Here is a 24,016-nt window from a genome sequence, read left to right as displayed (position 1 = left end):
TAATTATAATTATTATAACTACTATTGCTATCACCACTGCCAATATTAATGACAAGGTAGGTAATAATGGAGAGATGGTAAATTCTCTGATCCAACTCTGTCACATTAGGACAAAGTCAACCAACTTCTTTGGACAAACTGATGCAGTTCCATCACACACTGACAAGAGTAGATGTATGAGTAACTAAACAAATGCTTGCATGCAAACTTACTGGCCTTCCACTAAGTGCCAAGCACTGTGCTGCATGCTTTCCTAAGGGTTATCTTATTTGATCCTTATCATTAGGTGAAGATAAAGAGTTGTGTTTGGATGAAGAAACTGAGGCAAGGTATACTTTTTATCAGAGGTCGAACTACTTCTGGGGAGCTTATAGAAGAGCACAAAAGTGGGGAGCTACATTGGGCTAGTCTGGAATGTTCATAAAGCTAATAGTAACAGTTCCTATAAAAAAAAAGTACACAAATCCAAACAATTTCAATCAGTGAACTTTTTGACACAATTCCCTTGTCTATTATTACCAGTTTTAAGTGTTAATTATGCATAAATTGATTTTCACAATATTCTATTCTTTAAGAGTAGTATCTACACATTTTCTTTAAAATTTTTGAAAGCATATAGTTTAGTATTTGTAAATATTCATATAATCAAAGACAACAGTGAAGACCTAGTAGCACCATACCTAGTAGAATACAGTCCCTGAAATCCAGAGACCCCACTATAGAGGACTCTTGGAATAGTACAGTAATCTCTGTAAATAATGAAGTGAAGAAAAGGATGAATTCAGCTACACCATGACATCATTCTGACAGTAAATAAGATAGCAATGAATCCGACAGTGAGGAAACTTTTAAAAATTCTCCTTTGTATTTAATACCACCAAAACACTTGGTAAAATTCTTTTTTAACACAGAAAAATCTGTGAAATAGATTGGCCAACAATAATATCCAGCTGGTATCTGCAATTGTTTTATTTTTAATGAACTTTTAAATGTTGCTACATTCTGTGTTCTATTTATGATAATGTTTCAATATGTCCTCTAGAAATGGGGGGTAGGGGGTGGTTACCTGATAGCTATGGGGTGTTTTTATGGGTTGATAACAGTTTTATTTTCTCATTTTTTTCCATTAAGTTTATTGGTGCATTTTAGGTATAAAATACAGTTACATTCATCATTAGGATTTCGTACCATTACATGAGTATCTTGGTCTTATTTTTTCCCCTTCCCCTGTCCTCCCTTCACCCCTTCCACCTTTCCCTATTTGAAAAAACTTTGTTTCCATTTTTTTCCTTTTCTCATATTTTTTCTTTTCCCTTCTTTCCTTTTCCCGACCCCTCCCACTTCCCTTACTCCTTTAGACCTTTTCTTCCTATTACACATTATCAATTATACATTTTTAAAATTACAATGTCAAGTTCTAGAAGACATTACCACAGATTTTACAGAATTTAAAAGGATATAGAAAGCATATTTCAAAAATCTTTTTTGAAATAAATTGGACAACTTCTAAGAAATACCTTGGGAGACAAATTAATGAAACTGACTCTGGAGGAAATATAAAATTTGAATAGCACCTATTAAAGAAAGTATATCCCTAGCTTGAAAACCTACCTATATGACAACAGCAGGGTCATATACATTTTAACTGATAAATTATATCAAACATTTAAAGCAGAAAGAAAAAGCCATTATGATCCTGTCAGTGGTTGGAGAAAAAGTATTGGACTAAATTCTACAGTTGTTCACGGTAAAAGTTATCAGGAGACTAGAAGTAGAACAGAACCTTCCGAACAGATAAAAGACATGTACTCCATACTTCCAGGAAAAACGCCTTATATGAATGGAGAAGATACAATGTTTTCTCCTTAAGGTGGGGGACAAGGACAGATATGCCTACTCTTCATCTATCCATTAAACTTTGAAACATAGGCCCAAACCAAAATAGTCTGGCAATAAAATCACACAATTAGGATAGGATTGGCAAGGTAGAAGTAAAATCTTTATATGTAGATGAGATGATCATCTACAGAGAAAATACTAAGAAATCTCTAGGAGCCCCTACAACTTGTATTTGAATTTAGCAGGACTAGAAAACACAAGGTATATACAAAAATTCAGGTCTATGTATACTTGCTATAAATTAAGAATTGGATACTGAAATTTAAAAGTTATGTAGGAGTAGAAAGGACCTAGAAAAGTAAAAAAAAAAGATTGATAACAGTTTTGAAGCCAGAGAGCTAATATTTGCATAACACTGAATATATTAAATACCACTCAATTGTGTACTTTAAATGTTTAATTTTAAATGAAATTCACCTCAATTTTTAAAAGTATTCAGAATTTTAAATAAATCAATTTTAATAATAAAGTAAGCAATAAATTATATATAAATAAGTGAAAGATAAATATGGCAAGAATTATGAGAGCAATATACAAATGAATCAACTTTGAGAAATATACTTACTTAGAGAAACTAGACTGGATTAGTACAGGTGAGATTTCTGGGGGGTGAACTACAGGAAGCTGATGGGTACAGGCCTGCAAACTAATTTTGGTTGCTTTTCAAGACACCAACAGACTAACACATGCTAATTACAGGTGGCTTCTGGTGGCATACCAGATGTCTTCAAGAGCTTTTGTATCCATCTGCCTCCTGTTCTAAATATCTGCACTGCTCCTCCTCAGCCTTCAAGTGCCTGCTGTACTCATGATGACTTCTGTTCATTTGATACCCAAATCATTTCTTCTGTCTTTGATTCCTCAGTCTAATGTTTGTTTTCTAAGTGTGGGCACCAGATGTATTTTGAAGATATTAATAATAGTCTTACCTACCTCACCAGACTGCTGAGAATATCAAACTTTACTTGAAGTATGCTTTAGAAGTATAAATCAAACTAAATTCTAACTCATTAGTGGGTCATAAAATCAATCTCAAAGATGATAATCAGCATATTTTAAAATGCAGTAGCAAGCTAGGTATGCTGGTGCATTCCTGCAATGCCAGAACTGTGGGAAGCTGAAGCAGGAGGATCATATATTCAAGACAGCCCAGGAAGCTTATCGACTTAGTGAGGCCCTTTTCAAAATTTAAAAAAAAAATTAAAGGCTGAGGACATAGCTCATTGCAAAGGCCCTGGGTTCAATTCTCTAGGGCTAAATTTTTTTAAAATGGAGAATAGAATGAAAATCATCGGTGTACAGTGCACATTGTAACGTTAGAAACAGTTATGATAAACTTCTTTTTCAAGGGCTATTTGTTTATTTTTGCTTTTTGATGCTGGGGATTGAACCCAGGGCCTCGCACATACTAAGCAAATGCTTTATCACTGAGCCACACCCCAGCCCATCTTTTTCAGATTTATATGTCTGTTTTTGCAAAATATGTCACAATGTAAAATACAGTATTTTGTGATTTTAAAAATATAGCTTTATAAGAAAGTCCTAGGGCCGGGGATGTAGCTCAGTGGCACTGGGTCTACCTTGCAAGTACACGGTCCTGAGTTCAATCCAGTATGGGGGGGGGTCCTCTCTCCTTGTTATATTTTCAGGTGGAAAGTGTGTAAGAAATCGTTTTCAGGGCCAGGGATTTAGCTCAGTGGTTATGGCGCCTGCCTCACAAGCACAAGGTCCCGAGTTTGATCCCCAGTACCAAAAAAAGAAATGTTTTTCAGAATAAAAGAGCGCCACCATATGATGGATGTGGTGACTAGCTCCTTAAACCTGCTACTCTGTGAGCCACTAGTGTTTTCTGCTCAGAGTAAAACTTTGATGAGAAAAGCAAAGTTCTTTATCAGACAGCTCAAAGTGAAAACAGTTCTTTCTATAGCTAAGTACTATAAGGAAATTTGGTCAATAACTTTAAAATATGCCTGAATGAGACTTGACTCTTGACTATTTTGTAGGATAAAAGTGAAAGCTACAAAAACTCTGATAAAGAATAAAACTAATACTAAAAATATTCTGGTGTGGAGGTTTAACAGAATCTTATAATACTCTGAGTTTAACATACAAATATAAAAGTTTCTCAGATGTTTCAAAAAATACAACAAATTACTAAGGCTTGGGTAATTGGTAGAAGGAACACAAAATATAACAGGGAGGAGTGGCTATAGCACCAAGAGTTTGGGAACTACACAGTTGCATCATTTCTCCAGTTGCAATGAATCAAAGCATAGGTTAAAAAGGAATGAATACATGCAGACCAGAGAACCATTTCACATTTTTGGCTCAGATTTTACTTTCTGTATATAGAAGCCCTACTAGTGGCTCTATTAAATGAACATTTAACATTTACTATTTTGTTTATAATGGTTAAAACAGTAATGTTTGGCCCCATCAGCTTACAAAATAAATCACAGCTGTCCTGAAGCTGAGAAACATGGCCCAGGAAATATCTCTACTAGAGAAAGGTATCCCTTTTATAGGCTTTCTAGAGACTATAGTCATTCTGCAGAGAATATGACCATTTTAGACGACATAACAGCCTGATCTAGACAACTGCAAAAGACTTTACTCATGCTTTATAAAATGTCAAGACTTTTTGGATTTGTCTGTTTTAAGGTTGGGGAGCATTCACTCCACATTACCAACTAATAAAAAATAATAATAAATATTCAAAATTAGCTAAAAAAGCAAAAAAAAATCAAAGGAGAGTTCTTCTATTTCATGCAAATTATCATTTCCCACTTACTATTTACAAATCCAATACTAAGACCAGTGATGATCAAATGTGTGTTATGGAATCATTTTCCAAACTAAATTCTCTATTTTTAGCCAATACACAACTCTGTAAAAAGAAATAATTTGAAACACTATTTTAAAAAGGGGATTTACATTAAATACTCATTTGCATCCTTTCTCTCCCTGTAGTTATTTTCTATCAAAATGGCCAAAAGGCTTCTTTTCAAAGAATGCAATTTGAATCATTCCTCTCCTCAAATCCACGGCTTCCTATAACCCTCAGAAGAGTATCTCAACTCCTTTCTCATCCCTTCAAGACCCTGTGATCTGATATCTTACACCCCAAATTTCTATATGAGTACAGGAAATGAAATAGAAATGCTCATCTCTGAGATGTATACTTATAGGACTTAAATCTTCAAGTGCTTTTCTATTTAGATGAATATTTTTACAAATAAATATATGTTAGTTTTACAATCAGAAAAATCATCAAAATTAATTTTCCTTGAGGGCCATTAAATAAGGTAAAGTTTCAGATGAAGTTTTCAGAGGAAATCATGAACTATCTTTTGGACACATAGTCTAATAAAATTGAAGACAGAGATATCAAATGCTTCACTAATCATGATTATACATGATGCAGACAAAATATATGTTTGAAAAATATATTTAATTTGAGCTTTACATTTTGCCTAAATTCAAGTTAGCAAATAGTGACAAAGCAGAATTATATCATTCTCTTGAATCTGCATAGCCCCTTTGGTCTACTTATTCAATGTAAGGAAAACATAAGATTATACTACCTGCTTATTTATAGTGCTTATTATGTATTTGACTCCATAGCAGCATCTCTTATTCATGTATTTTAAACAGCAGTTTTTGGTTTATAAGTGATTTCCATTTTATTCTATCCTAAATATTAACACACATCCATAAATATTCATGTTTTCTACACCTAACATATTTAGCAGACAGCTCTTCTTCTGGCTGTACTTACATGTTGTTTTGAAATTTACAGATTTTTATAAGTATTTATATTAACTCAGTTTTAATTTTTCATCAGGTATCTTCAAACACCTTTGCTCAGTATACAATCATCTAGTCATATAAATTTTTTCACACACTGTCTCATCAGTTATTTTTTCTCCACATGTTAATATTTGTGCATCTAAGCAGTACATCAATTTTACTCTTCAAAAAATGTTGTGCAAGGTTTGTAGGTCCAAATCAAAGCTTGAATGCAAGGATTTTTTTATATAATTTAAATGCCAAGGGTACAGGTAAAATAAGCCATAGAAATTTAATTCAACATTTATCAAGCTGCTACTATGTATGTTTTGTATACCAATAGATCAAAAGATTATATATATTGGGGGGGGGCACTACAAAGAGCTCATAACAGTGACATCTAGGGTTTTGTATCCTTAGCCAACTTAGGGAGGGCAAAAGGTTACATATTTTATCTACTCCTATATTCTAGTGATAAGAGAATTTAGTGCTAAAAATTTCTCTGTATGTGTGACTTTGAAAAGATTATAATCCATAACCATAAGAATATGGAAAATTACATTTAAAATACCTGTATCAAAGTGTAATTTAATGCCATAAAATTTACCCATATAAAGTGCACTATTCGATTGTTTTCAGTAAGTTTTCAGAGTTGGGGCCAGGGTTGTAGCTCAGTGGCGCTGCACCTGCCTGGCAAGTGCAAGGTCCTAAGTTCGATCCCCAGTACCAAAAAATCAAAACAAATTTTCAGAGTTGTGCAACCTTTACCACAACCCAGTTTTAGAACATGTCTGTCAGGATCATTCATTTTGAGACATAAAGCAATGCAGCACAGAAATTTAGGAGTCCAGATTCTAGAGTCTGAGGTCCTGGTTCTACAATTTACTAGCTACATGACGTTTGGCAGTTGTAAAACTTTCCGTTTTTTTTTTTTCTGGTACCAGGGATTGAACTCAGGACCTTCCACTTGCAAGGCAGGTGCAGCGCCACTGAGCTAAATCCCTGACCCTAACACCTTCCTTTTCTCTACTGTAGTTTTCTCCTCTAAAATCTATAGTTAATAGTAGTACTCACTTCACAGTATAGTTCTACAAAAGCCAAATGATTTAACATATATATAAACACCTAGATCAGTCCTTAGCACAAAGTATATATTCAATAAATATTATGTATTATTAATACATGCTTTAAAATCCAGTGATTGGAAAACAATAAGCAGAAAATCTACTGATGCAAATAGCCATTATTATGTATGAAAGACTAAATCAAACAATAACACACTAACTTGATAATAACAAAGTTTGTTATAACCACTTAAAATTTGAAAATAAGAATTAAAAAGTTGAAAAGCAAATCAATTACATATAAGGCCTATAACGCTCTGAAAGCATTCATTCATTTTTTTCCATTTAGTTTACTGATACATTTTAGGTATACATACAGTTACATTCATCATTGGGATCTTGCACCTTTATATGGTGTATCTTGGTTCTTATTTTTTCCCCATTCCCCTGCCCTCCCTTTACCCTCTCCACTCTTCCCTATTTACAAAGACTTCATTTCCATGTTTTTTCTTTTCTCATATTTTTCCCTTCTTTCCTTTCCCCTTCCCTTCTTTCCTTTCCCCTTCCCTTCCCACTTCCCCTATTCCTTTAGACATTTTCTGCCTATTTCACAATATCAATTATACATTTTGATTCTTATTTACACTTTTAGTTTTTCATACCAGAGAAACTACTCAGTATTTACACGTGTCCTATTTATTTCACTTACGAGTATGGCCTCAATGTGCATCCACTCAGCTATAAATGTCTCTAGTTTCTCATTCTTTATGGCTGAGGAGTACTCCATTTTATTAAAACAACAACAACAACAACAACAACAACAATGACCACATCTTCTTTATCCAGTCTCCAGTTGATGGGCAACTGGGCTGTTTCCAAATTTCAGCTATTACAAACTGTAGCATTCATTCATTTATCCATTCATCCATTCATGTGTGCAACAAATATTTATAGATATGCCATGGTCCTTTTAGGCACAGGGAAACAGCAAATAAAATCAAACTCTCCCTGGCCATGTGAACCTTAGAGGAGGCAAATGAATAAATGAATAAAACAATTACACAGTGATGTATGTCATGAAAAAATAAAGCAATGGGATAGAGACACAGGGACAGGGGAGAGCAAGGGCATTTCTCTCATCGAGCAGCTTGGCTTTAGAACTGACCTTAATCTATACTCTCTACTCGTGGTTCTTTGAAATAACATTGCATTGGAAGCCAGACTAAGCAACCACATCCAGGGCAATAACCATGGCAAAGGCCCACAGGCAGCAGGTAATAAGTGCGAAGACTCCAAAGTGGATTAAAGTTAATAATATTTGATAAAAGGAAACAGGCCAGCTAGCCTGAGAGGGTGGTGGAAGAGGTAAAAGGATACCAGGTCACTACATTATTTCACTACCTATTTGGATGATCTCCTCCCTACCCAACAGCCAGAGCCAATGTCACACCACTACAGTAGGTGAATGTGTCTATAGCCTCTGCAAACTCACCATCACCATGGCCAAACTATGGGAAACCACTCTTCATTTATTAAAGAGAAGAGATTTTAAAGTGAAAGATTTTTAATACTATTTTATTGAACTGTTCTCACAGTTACACTCCTAGACATATGACCTTCATATCCATAATAATGCACCATGACTGTTGAAGAATGTCAAAGAGGACATGGCATTTGATTTGACCTTGGATGGATGAGATCTCCAGCAGTGAGAGTTTGCACATGAGGCAATTAAGGCAGAGTGCTCACTATAGGGAAAGGCCTCCAGGTGATAAATTAAAAGATGATCATAAGGAAACAGTACAGTCTAACCTGATCTTAAAAGGAAGTTTTCTATTAATAGAGAAAGCCACACAGAATGTTCAAAGATTGGATCAAGAAATATCCCGAAAGGCTGTACAAGACAGTCTGAGGAAATGAGAACTTTATTCAGTACATAGAAGTTCTGACACAGTGAGTGTGACATTTTATATGATCTGAACTGGGCCTACACACATCACAATGACAGAAGAGATAGGTGAGGATATCCAGCAACACATGTGAGAGATGGTGAGAAAAGAGGGAAAGCAAAAGAGGAAATCAAGTAGGCAGATCCAAGAAGACACTAAAACAGAATATATGAATGCCACTGGTTACAAGAGGTAGGGAACATTCTAAAGCTCTAAATGGAAAAATAATTACAAAAAGCAGCAATGTCAAAAGGAAGAGTGGGTTCTAAGAAATGAGTTGTGTTTTAGTGCACTAAGCTTAAGTCCTGTCTGAATATCACCCTGGGGAGGTTGTTCTACAAGTTCTAAACGTGTGTCTGCAGAGAAAGGGGTTTAGGACAGAATTAAGAGTAACAAATTCAGTCAGCAGTCACTAGAAGGAATGGTGAATGGACTTAAAATAGCTCATCTTGACAGGAAACTGAAAAAAATGACATCCCTTTACACTAACACAGAACCAGCGGGAAACAGCCGGAGAATGCAGCTGAGAACAGTAAGAACAATATGGCAGTGTCACACAGTCAAGGCTGCCTAGACGTCCCGAGTTTAGACAAGAGGGAAGCTGTCAGAAGAGACTGCTTCAAAGAATTATTGTGTTTTCAGGAGAACTTGGACTGAAAAGACAACCAAATTAGTGCTAAAGAGTCTTGTTTCATTCTTAAAAACACTAAAAGAGATTAGACAATGTCTCTTTTTTTTTTTGCAATGAATTTAATCAACAGCACTTTGTATTTGTATGATAAGGCCTGAAGAAGTCTTTGTTGATCTTTGCATTTTATTTTTTCTCTATTGGATCTGTGTGAAAGCTCTCTCTAGATTCTCCCATTTCTAATCTGCTCCAGCATATCCTCAATCTTGGCAACAAGGAGCTCTTTGTTTTTTTGTGTTTTTTTACTTTTATTAGTACATGTTTGCAGTACATAATGATTATATAGTCAGTGTAGAGAATTGGTACATATACATAGCACATTTCAATTCCTTTTTTTCCTTTCCTTCTACATTCTTTTATTTTTCCAGCATCTGATTTTTTTATTTATAAGACCTTATAAAGTTAATTACCATATATACAGCTTGAAAGCCAGACTAATGGGCCAAAGAACATATAAAATGTGTAAAACAATTTTACTAAGCCAAGGTACACTTTTATTTTTTATTATTATATTTTTTTGGTACTGGGGATCAAACTTGGGTTCTTGCGCTTGCGAGGCAGGTGATGGAACCACTGAGCTAAATCCCTGGCAAAGTTTCAAGGTACACTTTAGATACACTGTCCATGCTGGATTACAATATCTTTCTCTCTCTCTCCTCTCTCTCATCTATCTTTTATTTCATTTATATATATTTAAAATTAAAATATTTTTTTTTCACATAAGAGAACCATGGGATATTTAAGCTTGTGTGTCTGAGTTACTTCACTTAACATTATGGCCTCAAGGTGCATCCTTGAATTTTCCACTTCTTCAGGGCCTCTGAAAGCATTAGATGGAATCTCTGCTTTCTTCACTGTGTTATTCCCACACCTTGGACCAGAGAGGAGGCTCAATAATTTCTGTGGAATGAATGATATAATCTCTACTTTCCCATTCATCAGCCTCTCCTGAGCGAAGTCCATGATCTTACATTTAAGCAACTGTCTTACCAACATCCTAAATTACCATTATTCTTCTGTTATTATTCTGCTACATGCCCCATTATTATTCTGTTACATGTTTTCTACTTTATTCTCACTCTGTAGTTTTATGATCTTTTTTATATTCTTAGTGTCCCAAAATTTCAAGACGCACGACATGGTGTGAGTCTTCTTCATTCCTTCCAGATGAGTCCTTCCCATCTGGAGAGTTACTTTTTTGTTTTGTTTTCACTTCTGAGACTTTTTTTGTGTAACTCTAATTTCTTACCCAATTCTATCCTCTCTCCCTTATATTTTCTCTATCTAGAGCTTTTTAGTCCATTACTGAGTCCTGAATTGACTCGGAGTCTCCTATGTTTTCTCTTTCATTGGTTTATATTCTACTTTTAGGAGATTTCTTTCACTATATTTACATCTACTTTCTAGGAGACTTCAATACTCTAATATGTTTTCCTCCTTTGCTGTTTATCTTCCAGGAGCTCTTTCATGATATCTAAATGTTTACTTTTTTTTTTCTTGGAAGTATTCTGCTTTAGTTTCTTGGTTGCACTATTCTCTCTTTCTTTTTCTGAGAATATTAATTATAGGCAGATTTCTTTTTCTGAAAATTTTCTTGCATTTTCTATGCTCTCTCATTCTCCTCTGAGTGAGTTACTCTGCTTGTTTTAGTTTCTGTATTTCATGTTACAGTGTCTCAGGACACTTGTCTGTCCATTAGTATTTAAAAGTAAAGCACTAAAAAGCAAAGTAGAAACTTATGCCAAGGGTCACAGTTTTTTTCTATAAAGACTTAGATAGTAAATATTCTTGGCTCTGGGGATCTGTCACAACTACTCAACTCTACCACTGTAATGCAAACACAGCCACAGAAAATAAATATATAAATAAATAAGGCTGTTCTAATAAAATTTTACTCTGAACACTAAAATTTGAATTTCATATAATTTTCATGTATCACAAAATACTTTTTTATGACAGGGTCTCACTATGTAGTTCAAGCTGGCCCTTAAACTTATTGTGCACCCCACACTAGCCTCAAATGTAGGGCCTCAATCCTTCCTCAGCCCCTGAGTGCTGGGATTACTGGCAGAAGCCACCATACCTGGCTTGATTTTTTTAAAAACCATCATGGTAAACAGAATAATGTCTCCAAAGATCTCTACATCCAAGTCCTTACAAACTGTTACTATGTTATTTCATGTGGCAAAGGGGAATTAAGGTTTCAAACTATTGTTTATCAGTTGATCCTAAAACAGGAAGATTACCTTGGTTTATCCCATTATTAAATGTAATCAAAAAACTTTTTAAAATGACAAAAGGAAGTGAAAAAAAAGTCATAGTATTGCAATGTGAAGACTCAACTCATTTTTGCTGACCTTTAAGGTGAAGGGGACCATGAGCCAAGGAATACGGTTGGTCTCTGTAGCTGAAGGAGCAAGGAGATGGATTCTTTCCTAGAGCCTCCAGAAAGGAAGACAGCTCTACCAACATCCTGATTTTAGCCCAGTGAGACTTCTAACCCACAGAATTGTAAGATAATACATTGTGTTCTTATGAAGAACCAGGTTTGTGATAATTTGTTACAACAGCCATAGAAAAATAATATAATTATTTTAAAATGTAAAAAATATTTTTAGCATGCATGCACCATAATTTCTGACTCCTGGTATAGGCTCTTGAACCAGACTCCCAAAGATTGAACTCCAGTTACACCACTTACTAACTTTAACATTGGGTAGGCAGCTCAATCTCTTTATATCTGGGTTACCTCATGTATAAAATGATAATAACAGGGGCCGGGGATTTAGCTCAGTGGTTTCGCCGCCTACTGTGCAAGGACAAGGACCCGAGTTCAATCCCTGGCACTAAAAAAAATAAAAAAATAAAAAATAAAATGATAATAACAATATTTACATAACAGGGCCACTGTAAAGATTAAGTGAAATATTACATGAAAGGCACTTAAAATATTGCCTGGACCATGGTAATTACTTAGTAAACTCAATAACAACAGAAGAGGCAGAGTGAAATGGCTCTACATGAAGATTTTTGCCTTATTTCACCTTTGCTTTGAAGATAGAGTCACACTAACAAATCCTGTCTAAAAGTAATTCTTTAGTTTCTGTAACCATAAGGGGAAAGCAGTGGTCTGGTTGCATGTGGTAAAGGAAGGAATTACAAAACAAATCAACATTCTTATAGTTTCTCAAGGCTTCCCCCACTATGTCTAAGGTTTCAGCTTTCTCTAGTTAGCTAAGTCAGTTACTATTCATGCATCTGGCTCCCAGTTTCTACACGTGTCTTGACTTCTCTTTTCTGTTGTCACTGCCTCTCTAATTCTTTTGGTCTATGTGGGTTTACGTTTTTAAAAATGCCTTTCTTGCTGTTTTAGTAGAGTTTCAGGAAGGAACCTCCTTAAACAAATGAGTCTAACTTGCCATTTTTTTACCGGAAGCCTTAAATTAAAACACTTCCATATAACTTCAAATAACCAGGATAAAAATCATCCACATTTTTAAAGAAACTCTTAACTCACCTATTCAAAAGCCACTATTAAATGTTGCTTCTAATGGTATAATGTAACACTTTACAAGGGCATTATTCTTAAAAAAAAAAAAAAAATTACAGCTTTTAGTAAAATTGGCAAATTAGATTTTAAGTTTAGGGCCTGCAAATAATTTTGCACAGTTTTGAGGGCTATTTGTGTTTTGAATCAAAGACATACATTTTTGAAAAGTAATTACTGAAAAATATGCACGTCAAAAACATGGAACAGTTTCTATGTCAGATGTTTTCTCTCGAATATCTGCAAAAAATAATTCTAATTCATTTACCTACTCATGCATAACTAAAAATTGGGTCCATAGCATCCTAATTTGTTGATGGTAATTGTATTTTTCATAAACTGAATGACTGGCTATAGCAAGGGACCTACATTCTTATCTTTCTAAACCATGTCTTTAGTCAGCAAGGAGGTCCATCAAACTCAAGATTCATAAGTCTTCCACAGCCAGAGTTAAGTACTCTGAGAACTGCACCATTCTATAAGAACTGAAAGTAGCCAATGAGCTAAGAAGAAAAAGAAGGAAGACCAACAGTTATTAAGACTCTGTTATGTATATGTCCCATCTATCTAATAGAATCTTTCTAATAACCTGACAAAGTGGGAGCATGCCCTTATCATCCTATCCCAAAAATGGGGTAAGAAGAGCTTGGGAAACTCAAGACTGACTGACAGAAAGTTCGAAGCAAAATTTGTAATTGTATGTCAGGTGTCATTCATAAAATATGTTATTGAGCTAGGTAGCAGACTTTTAGTGGTCTACATATTAGGCCTAATGAAGAGACAAAATATGGATAAAAATGAGAAGTAGCAAATAAAATAATAATTAAAAATTCGTGGGAAAATATATATGTATTACATGTAAAATTATATAGTTTCGTTTAAATAAATGAAAGTTAAAAGCAATGAATGTTTAAAAGCAAAGAATTAGAACTATATTCACCTTGTACCCCCCCCCAAAAAAGAACTATATTAATTTACAAGGTAGTCTATGTTTCCAATGAAAAATGCTCATTGCAAATTTCCCCTATATGAAAACAAACTAAATTTTTTAATCTGTATCTTTGTATATACATACATTAATAAAGAAGAAGGTGTAAAAGGGGAAAGGCAATATTTTAACATGGGTTATCTAGCAGCAATTGAAGATACTTAGACATTTGCGGTGTGATAGACATAAACTACCACTAGTAACTATCCCTGAATTCTCTTTCCTTCATAGCTGTTCTCCTTCACTAGGGGCCTGATCTGATGAGAATCTATCTCTGATGTGATTACTATATAACCCTTGCAACAACTTTCTCTGGTCCATTCTTTGACACAGCTGAAGAGTGGACATTGGCCAGCTGCTGAACTATAGAAATGACCCTGCAGCATCTAGCAGGCTGGAGGCTCCTCTGGTAAGGCACTGTAGTGTGCGGTGATTTCCACAAAGGGAGAGCCCTAGAGCTTTGGCAGAGGTTGAAGGCCAAAGCATCAGTAGGAGGCTGAGTTGGAGAGTGGATCAAGTTGTTGGAAGTGCCTACTGCTAAACCAAAACTCAAATATTATTCCCTCCAATCACCTATGTCAAAGTAAGAAAACACTTGGTGAACATGATAGGTCCTCATTGTCCTGACAAAAATTTAACCTACCAAGTGACTGCAATACAAGTAAATGCAGCATGTTCTTTTAGCAAAGAGTGTAATATACTATAGATTCTTTTTTAAATTTTATTGATTAATTTTTGGGGGGTGTTCTTTTGGTTTTTTGAGACATGGTCTTGGCAGGCTGGCCTTGAACTCACAGAGATACTCCTGACTCAGCCTCCCAAGTACTGGGATCATAGGCATGTACCACTAGGCCTGGCTAGTAGGTGAGCTTTAATGTAAGCTTTCTGGAGGCATTATACCAGGAGGTGGGTTGCAGTTTAGTCAGTGGTGGAGCAATCACATAGCATGCTAGGCCCCATCATTGCAAAAAGATTTTTCAGAAAAAGGAAGAGGAAGTTAGAGCCTAGACCCGCACACACAGGGACAAGAAGCCACTTGCAGGCAGCCACCTGCAAAGCAAAAAGAGAGGCCCAGGGAAAGCAGCCCTGCCAGCACCTTGCTCTTGGATTTTAGCCTCCAGAACAAGAGACAGTAAAATTCTGCTCTTTGAGCTGCCCAGCTGCAGTGCTTTGTCATGATGCCCCTAGCAAGGAACACCGCAACATCACCACCTGCAGTACTTTGTCCGAAGAAACAACTTCTGTGTGATAAGAATTCTATTTTTGTTGTGTGGGGGATGGAAGCCAGGGCCTCACTCAAGCTAGGCAAGTACTTCCACTGAACTACTATAGATTCTTAATAGCTTTTAAAGAATACCAATACTACTTGGAATAAAATAAGACCAAAGAATGAGTTTGGCTGGGTGTCATGCCATATACCTATATCTCAGTATTCAAGAGGGTAAGGCAGGAGGATTGGTGCAAATTGGAGGCCAGCCTAGACTACACAGTGAGGTCAAGGCCACCTTGCACTATATAACAAGAACTTATCTCCAAAAACATAAAAAGTCTGTTAGTTATGTGAAAAGAAGAACTACACTTCCTGAATTATTTTAAGAGCCAGAAATAATGGCTGAGCCACAAAAATAGTTTTGCAAAATCTGTTACTAATAAAAAAATGAGTCAAATACACAGACTGTACATATTGCATATATATATATAAAGGAGCTATCAAAAGTGAATCCAATATATGCTTCTCTTGTCTGTATTAAAATTCAGATATACAAACAACTAGTGTATATGCCACTATTTTTTTTTAACATTTTCTTAGAAAGAAGCTGGCCATTTCGTGTTACTTTTTTTGAATAAGTAGATTCACTTGTTCATTCAACAAATAGTTATTGAAGGTCGGTTGTGTAGTAGGCACTACTGTTCTTTGCTCTGGGAATATAGCTGGGAGCAAAAACAGATAACAATCCATACAGCCAATATTCTATTGACAGGAAACAGTCAATAAAGAGGTGAAACACATAACATAGCATGTCCAATGGTGATCAGCACTCTGGAAGAAAATGACAACTACTGGTAGACAACCACTGACAGACAACCGCTGGTAGGGAGAAGTTGCCAATTTTAAATAAAGTGTGATCAGGGGAAGCCTTGCTAAGTACAGGAAATCTAAGCAAAGAACTCACCACAAAGAGGTGAGGGGAAAAGAACATAAGAGTATCTGGGCTGAGTTACAGCCTGAAAAGTTCGACATTTACAAAAGGTATGAGTCATAATGAATCCTGTTACTTCTCCAATGTCATCCCCCACTGCTCTGCCTCTCCTTCACCCTACTCCAACCAGGCACTGGTGTCCTTTCTATTATCTAAGTATTACCATGGGGAGTGGGGAACCAGGGAGAGAGGCAGATCAGTGGAAGTGCTTCAGAAGAGGCTTTCTCAAACTCATTGTCCAGTAAGTAGCCATTAGTCACATGAGGATATTGAGCACTTAAAAAGTGGCTATGTCATCTCAGCACACTGGAAGGCTGAGGCAGGAGGATCACAAGTTCAAGATCAGCCTGGACAACTGAGCGGCTTAGTGAGACTCTGTCTCAAATTTTTTTTTTTTTAAAAATTGTTTTTAAAAGAGCTTTGGCATGTAGCTCAATGGCAGGTCCTTGACTCGGTCCCTAGTACCACCAAAAAAGGGGTGCCTGTTGTGACTGAGGAACTGAAATTTTAATTGTATTTTATTCTAAATAGAAATTTATTTACAATAGTCAAATGTGGCTAGTAGTTAGTACACTGATCAGCATTAATTCTAGAATAAGGGTAGATCTTGAGACTACAGGAAATTATCATTAGTAGATGTATTTTATCTCTAAAAAGAAATGTTTCATTTAATTTGCTAAAGTTCAAGTTCATCAAATGAGTTTTATGATTAAATGTAGCAATTATGATAGCTTTACTTAATCATCATGAAACATGAATTAGCCATTATCTACCATGTCATCCTTTGGTTCCTGCAAGGAAAAGCTGCTGCTATCAGGCTTTCTTATTTTTCAGCTAAGTGTTTCCCTGTGGATGACTTCTAATTGCTGAAATAACAGTTCTCATTTTTTTTTAAATGTTTTTAAATAGGTTGTGTTTCCTGCTGGCAAGATTTTTTTCTCAATTTGTTTATTTTCTGTTGACATACATTAGTATGCAAATGTAAAAATATGAATAAAATAGAACAAATGAGATGTGATACAATACTCTATATATCTATGTGTTATTAAATTCTAATAGAATAGAATCAAAGACTGTGATTAGTAAAATGTTTTAGGAGATATTTTTTGAGAACTGCATTCATATGGTTTTGTTTTCCACAAAACTGGAAATAGGCCAGACCTGGTGACTTATGTCTGCAGTCCCAGCACTCGGGAGACAGAGGCAGGAGGATCATCACGAGTTCAAGGCCAATTTGGGGCCTTAGTGAGTTCAAGGCCAGCCTGAAGTACATAGTGAGACTGTCTCAAAAAAAAACAAAAACACCTACTGGAAACAGGAGATATTTGTTATTTCAAGATAGGCAAGGCCAATCTTCAAAAACTACTCTGTAAAAGCATATGCTCCTAAGAAAAAAGGCACAAATATATGAACTATACCAAAAACACGACTATTATAGCTACACAAGAAAACTGCATGTTTTTAGAATTTTTATGTTTAAATCAGCAGCACTCAAGAGGATGAAAGCCAGTTACTAAAAAATTTATTGCTTGGTTAAAACTTAGTTTACAATTCAAAGAAGTTTTAAAACCTCTGTGCTGTTATGAAGCTTTATGAGGTTTACAGAGGAGATGAAAACAGAAATAAAATGATCTGACAAACAGAAAATGCCAAAAATATTTCCAGCATTATCAGCATGAATTTTTTGCCCCATCATTACTTTTCACCTTATCCCAATACAACTAACTTTTATTTAACTGCCTGAAAAGACAACTATGTTTTCTGGGGTCCCAAGCAAAACATAAATGTGTGAGGAACAAAGCTGAACAGAATAAAATTTTTATATTTTTTTAAAAACTAGAATGTAAACCCCACAAGGGCAGGAATTCCTAATAAGTACTCTTCTCACTTAAGACAGCCCTGGCATATATATAGTACACAGTAAATAAATATTTATTGAATTAATAATTTGACCAAAAACTTCACTAAAGAATCCAAATTATGGTAATAAAAGCTCACTTTACTTATCAAATATTTTTATTTTAGCATCTACATAACAGAAAGACCTTTTTAAACATTACTGATAATTCACAGAATTAGTCAAATTGTTATATTCCTATTTCTAAGAATTCTATGATCCCCTTCATTTCTAAAATTTTTTTTTCTAATAATAACCTAAAATGAAAAGGAAAACCTGAAAGCTGTTGAAATGTGATATAACAGAGTATTAAAATAAAACATTGGAATTACTACTGAAGTAATTGCACAACTGACGGATGATGCTAGAGTTTTTGTGGTTTCTTATACCTTTTCTACTTCTCTTCTCTGGCTTAGTCTTGTTTTATATTACTGTCAAACCCTTCACTTTCAAAATTAAATAAATTGAGGTGTTATAAACTGCACTGCATTCTTCAACTTTTACACTAAAAGCAGAAATTTATCTAAAAATCAAAATTTAATACACACTTGAAAACAGCTGGAATGTTTGCTGAAATGCTGTTTACTGCAAAAGACCCAATGTTTGATCAACTAACATTAAAGTTTAAATTAGATCTGAACTCAGAAAACTGACCCTTTTAATATTTTAACATGATGTTTGTCACTACGTATAAGGCAGTTGTACAGATTTAAATGTCCATAACTTACAGTCAAATTTCGATCCCAGATCTGTATGCTTCCATTCTGGCAGGCAGCTGCTATGAGGTTTCCATCTCTACTATATGTGCATGTAGTGGGTATGACTTTTTTACCCTGAATTGTCCGTGGTTTAAACACACTTTTTTGTTTCTTCGGATTTTCAACCTCCCATATTCTCACAGTCCTAGAACAAAAAAGGGGGTTTTCATTTATAAAAAGAAAGAAGTCTAAAATAGAGAGGAGTCTATAAAGACTGCCTCATCTTTTAAATACACATTTCTAATAGTTATGTAAAATAATGATATCCTACTAATATGAACAATTTTATGCCATTATGTATCAGTTAAAAAATAAATTTTAGTCAGGCATGGTGGCACAAGCCTGTAGTCCCAGCACTCAGAAGGCTGAGGCAAGAGTCCTTGAGTTTGAGGCTAACCCAATCTATACTGTGAGTTCTAGGTCAACCTGAACTATACAGCAAGACCTTATGTCAAAAAACCAAAAATAAATAATTTTTTTTTGGTACCAGGGATTGAACTCAGGGCCTTGCACCTGCGAGACAGGCAGTGGAACCACTGAGCTAATCCTGGCCCCAATTTTTTAAACGTTATGTAGAAGCAATTTTTAAAAGTAAAAGATTTTCGAGACTGGGGATTTAGCTCAGTGATTCCACTGCCTGCCTTGCAGGTGGCAAGGCCCCAAGTTCGATTCCCAGAACCAAAAGTAAATAATAAATTATTTTCTATTATTTTAATAAATAATTTTAAATTAATTTTAAAATAAAACAAAACAAACTACAAAACATTCTTTATTTATAGTTATTCATAGAAATAAAATGAACCATGAGAATTATGCTGTCATCAAATCACAAAGCAAGTGGCAAATTCTAGTTCAAATCTATTCTAATAGAGATGCTCTCTAAAACAGTGGCCTCCAAACTCTTCTAACTATACTCTTGATCAGTAAAACTGTTGAACATATGGCCCCTGTGTACACATATTACTCTGTAAGTTACTTACATGTGTTAATATACTGTTCTATAACCAGAAAACACATTGAAAATAAGTCACTAAAAAAGATTGGTGCTCTGCTCTAGGACCTGAGATCTGATGCCTCAGAAGAGGAATAAAAGTACAGCTGTCTGCTCCTAAGCTTTTACCAAGACGCAAGCCACCAAAGTCAGGGATAGAGCAGGGACAGACTATTCTCCTACTTACAGCCTTAGGGAACAGTGCACTGCCACCAAAGGAAGGTAGAACAAAACCATAAAGTACAGAAAAACAAAGATAAGGTTAGTAACTTCTGCCAGAAACTATTGCAAGCAAAAGTACTATGGAACAACATCTTCAATGTTCTGAAAGAAAAAGTCAATCCAACATTCCTTAGCCAGTGAAAATATATTTCAAAAATAAATAAAACCAGTATTTTTCCAGGTAGAAAAGAGTTGAGACAACTCACTGTCATCCAATATATGTTATAACAAATAATGAAGTTCTTAAAAGTAGAACAAATATGACACAATGGAAATCCGAATCTACATGAAGAAATGAATGCTGGTAAAAAGAAGGTAAATATTAAAGACATGTTTTTAAAAATGTTTAAACCTCTATAAGAAATAGGCTATAAAGCAAAAATATCTCTGTACTGTGAGGTTTATAATATGTACAAGTAAATAAAATATATGACAATAACATATTTGATAACAGCATATAGACTGGGAAGTTTTGACTAGCTAAAGATATACATTACAAATTCTAGCGCAATCTAATGCATAATGAATATGTAATAATGGAGATAAAATATAAGCAAAAATTAGTTCTTTTTTTTGCTTAAATTCTTTTATTGGTACATTTTAGGTATACAATACGTTTACATTTATCATTGGGTGCTTGTACCTTTACATGATGTATCTTGGTTCTTATTCTTTCCTCATTCCCTGTGCTCCCTTCACCCCCTCCACCCTTCCCTATTTACAAAGACTTTGTTTCCATTTTTTCTTTTAAAAGAAAGAAAAGATAAGAAATACCAACAATGTAATAAACACAAAAAATAGCAACATGATTGATATTAAATCCAAGCTCCTCAATAACTACATTAATTGCAAATGGCCTAAAACTCTAATTAAAAGGCAAAGGCTGTTAGACTGAATTAGGTAAAAGCAATACCCCAGTAGATTCTGTCTTGGGAACAGAGAGACAGACAGACAGACAGACAGACAGACAATGGAAAAAGTACATGCAAATAAGAACTACAACAAAAAACCTGGAGTGACCACTAATGTCAGACAAGGTGGATTTCAGAAGAACAAAGAATATGATCAGAAGCTAAGAGGAAATTCTCAAAATAGTCTACTGAGTCATAAGTATCCTAAATGTATTTGCCCCTACTAACTGAGCATTAAAATACAAAAGCAACTTAGAAACAGGTAAAATAGCAAACCCATAATTATAGCTGTACACGTTAAGATACCTCTCTCAGTAACTAATAGGAAAGTAGACTCCTCTGCCTTTCCCATCTATAAGTATAAAAAAGATCTGAAAAACATGACCAATGTGAGCTAATTAAAATTTATAGAACATTCAACAAGTGGATGAACATTCTTTTCAAATGTACATTTAATAGTCTCATTAAGACAGGTAATGTCTTGGGCCATAAAACAAATCTAAACAGATTAAAAATGGCTGAAAAGTCAAAGTATATAAATTAACAAAAAATGAAATTAAATAAGTAATAAATAACAGAAATGCATCTGGATGTATCTTTTCCAAATATTTAGAAATAAAGGAATATACTTCTAAATAATTCATGAATCACGAGAAAAGACACAGGGGGTATTACAAAATACTTTGACTCTAACAAATATTGAAATACAATGTAGTGTCATGGCATTTAGCTAATGCAGAGCTTAAAAGAAAAATACAGAATTAACTATACTTTGTTTCTTCCTCCCTTTCTTCCCTCCCTCCCTTCCTATTTTTATAAGTTTGAATCTTGGATAATTGATTTGAGGTCTTTCAAAAAGAAATACACCATTATCAATAGATTAAAATGAAAAAATTATAATCTCAGTTTATGTAAAATAAGAATTTGAAAATGCCAAAATCATTCATTATTTAAAGAACAAAATAAAAACCTCTCAGGATAAAAATCAACATTAAAACTTAATAGTTTTTATAAATCAATAATGAATTGGCTGAGAAAGAAATCAGGAAAACAATTCCACTTGTAATAGCTTAAAAAAAAATACCTAGGAATCAACCTAACCAAGGAGTTCAAAGACCTCTACAATGAAAATTTTAGAACAATGAAGAAAGTTGAAGAAGAAACTAGAAGGTGGAAATGCCTCACATGCGTAAATCCACAGAATTAATATTGTTGAGTGGCATATTACCAAGCTATCTACACAGGATGTTACTGGCACATGAAAGAGACATGTAGACCAATGGAGTAGAACAGAAGATACAGAAATGACCCCGTGCACCTTCAGCCATCTAATTTCTGACAAAAGAGCCAGAAACACCCTCTGAAGAGAAGATAGCCTTGCTAACAAATGGTGCTGGGAAAACTGGTTATGTATTGTGTAGAAGTCTGAAACTAGCGAGCCCTGTCTCTTACCCTGTACTACAAGGAAATCAAAATGGATTAAGGACCTAGATGTAAAAACAGAAACTTAGAAACTGCTGCAAGATAACATAGGAGAAACACTTGAATTCATAGGCACAGACAAGTATTTCCTAAACAGAAATCCAACAGCACAGGAAATAATATCAAAAACCAACAAATGGGATTGCATTAAATTAAAAAACTTCTGCACAGCAAAGGAAACAATCACAGATGGAGGAAAGAAAGACATTAATTATACCATTGAGAGATCATGATGTTGACAAGAATTTACTGAGATAAAAAAAGGTACCCACTACAGTACATAAAGTGGAACAACAGGTTAAAAAATACCATATATGGCATTACCAATTTTTTTATTTTCAAAAATACTTCAGTGTATATAGACACCAACCAATGATCAAGAATAGTGTCCACCTAAAGGTTTTAATCTGTCTCTGGGAATGAAATGATGAGCACATTTTTCTTTTTGTTTAAGAGTTTTGTTTTGTTTTGGTTTTGGCTTGTGCTATTCTAAAATGTTTCTAAAGGGACAAAATTAACAACTGCTATAAGTTAAAGCAGGATTTGGAGGCACATGCCTGTATGTCCAGCACTCAGAAGGAGGATGAGGCAGGAGGACTGCCGCCACTTGGAGGCCAACCTGAAGTACATAGCTAGACCCTGTCTCAAAAAAAAAAAATTGAAATGATGGCTATATAAATTAGCTTGATTGTAGTAATTATTTCACGATGTACATGTACTTAAAAGCATGATGTTATATGCCTTAAATATGTATGATTTTATGTCAAATATACTCAACAAAATATGGGAAAAATCTCTCATCTAGGAATAGAATGAAACTTCCTGAATCTAATAAAGGATATTTATGGAAAAGCCACAGGAAATGCTTAGTGGAGAAAAGTTAATGTTTCCCCTTTCTTGAGAAAAAAACTGATACTAGCTCTCATCGTTTTATATATTGGAGTTGCTAGCCAGTATAATCAGGGAAATTGAAAAAATGAAACTCTTACGGATTAGAAAGAAAAAATAGAGCTGTATTAAGAGACCACATAATCCCCCGTATAGAAAATTCCAAGAAGAGACAAAAATGCTCCTAGAACTAGTAAGTAAGTTTAGTAAGGTCAGAGGATACAAAGTCAGTAATCATAAATTAATGTATGTCTAGTGACTAACAACAAACAGCTGGATATTCAAATAATGAAAACAACAGCATCTATAACAGCATGAGTAAGTATAAAATCTAACAAGATATGGTCAGTGTAAACTATTTATACATTGAAAACCATGAAACATTTCTGAGAGAAATGAAAGATCTACATAAATGAGAAGATATAATGTACTGATACATTTGAAGGGTTGATATTACTAAGATTTCAAATCTTCTCAAATTGATCTTTAGGTTTAATGCAATCTCTATCAATTTCATTTGACCAACAAGGTGAAAATGAAAGGACAATGTAGGACTTCAAGGAAGTGTAGGACTTCTTGATTACTCTATCTAACAGTAATCTGGATATGATATATAGGTATAAGCAGCGTCCTATCAGAGCAACAAAATAGAAGATACTTGATGAACCTAGAATCACCAAACCAGCTCTGGAGTGGCTAAATCTGTACTTCTTAATTATTGACAGACAGAGACAGAGAGAGA

The 24,016-nt window shown here is 34.7% G+C and overlaps 1 protein-coding gene across 2 annotated transcripts in view; it reads right to left on the bottom strand.

Moving 5' to 3' along the window:
- Nucleotides 1–24,016, bottom strand: part of Wdr70 (WD repeat domain 70) — a 327,702-nt gene that overhangs the window by 106,670 nt on the left and 197,016 nt on the right. For both annotated transcript variants that reach the window (XM_004848601.3, XM_013073525.3), the window contains exon 10: nucleotides 18,751–18,925. In XM_004848601.3, coding sequence (XP_004848658.2) covers nucleotides 18,751–18,925 — 175 coding nt within the window. The remainder of the gene's footprint in view (nucleotides 1–18,750; nucleotides 18,926–24,016) is intronic.

Source organism: Heterocephalus glaber, unplaced genomic scaffold, assembly GCF_053883595.1.
Source record: "Heterocephalus glaber isolate CG9 unplaced genomic scaffold, H.glaber_assembly_v1.0 deba00001538, whole genome shotgun sequence".
NCBI lineage: Eukaryota > Metazoa > Chordata > Mammalia > Rodentia > Bathyergidae > Heterocephalus > Heterocephalus glaber.
The sequence above is the reverse complement of the archived record's forward strand: the minus strand, read 5'-3'. Positions and strand labels throughout refer to the sequence as shown.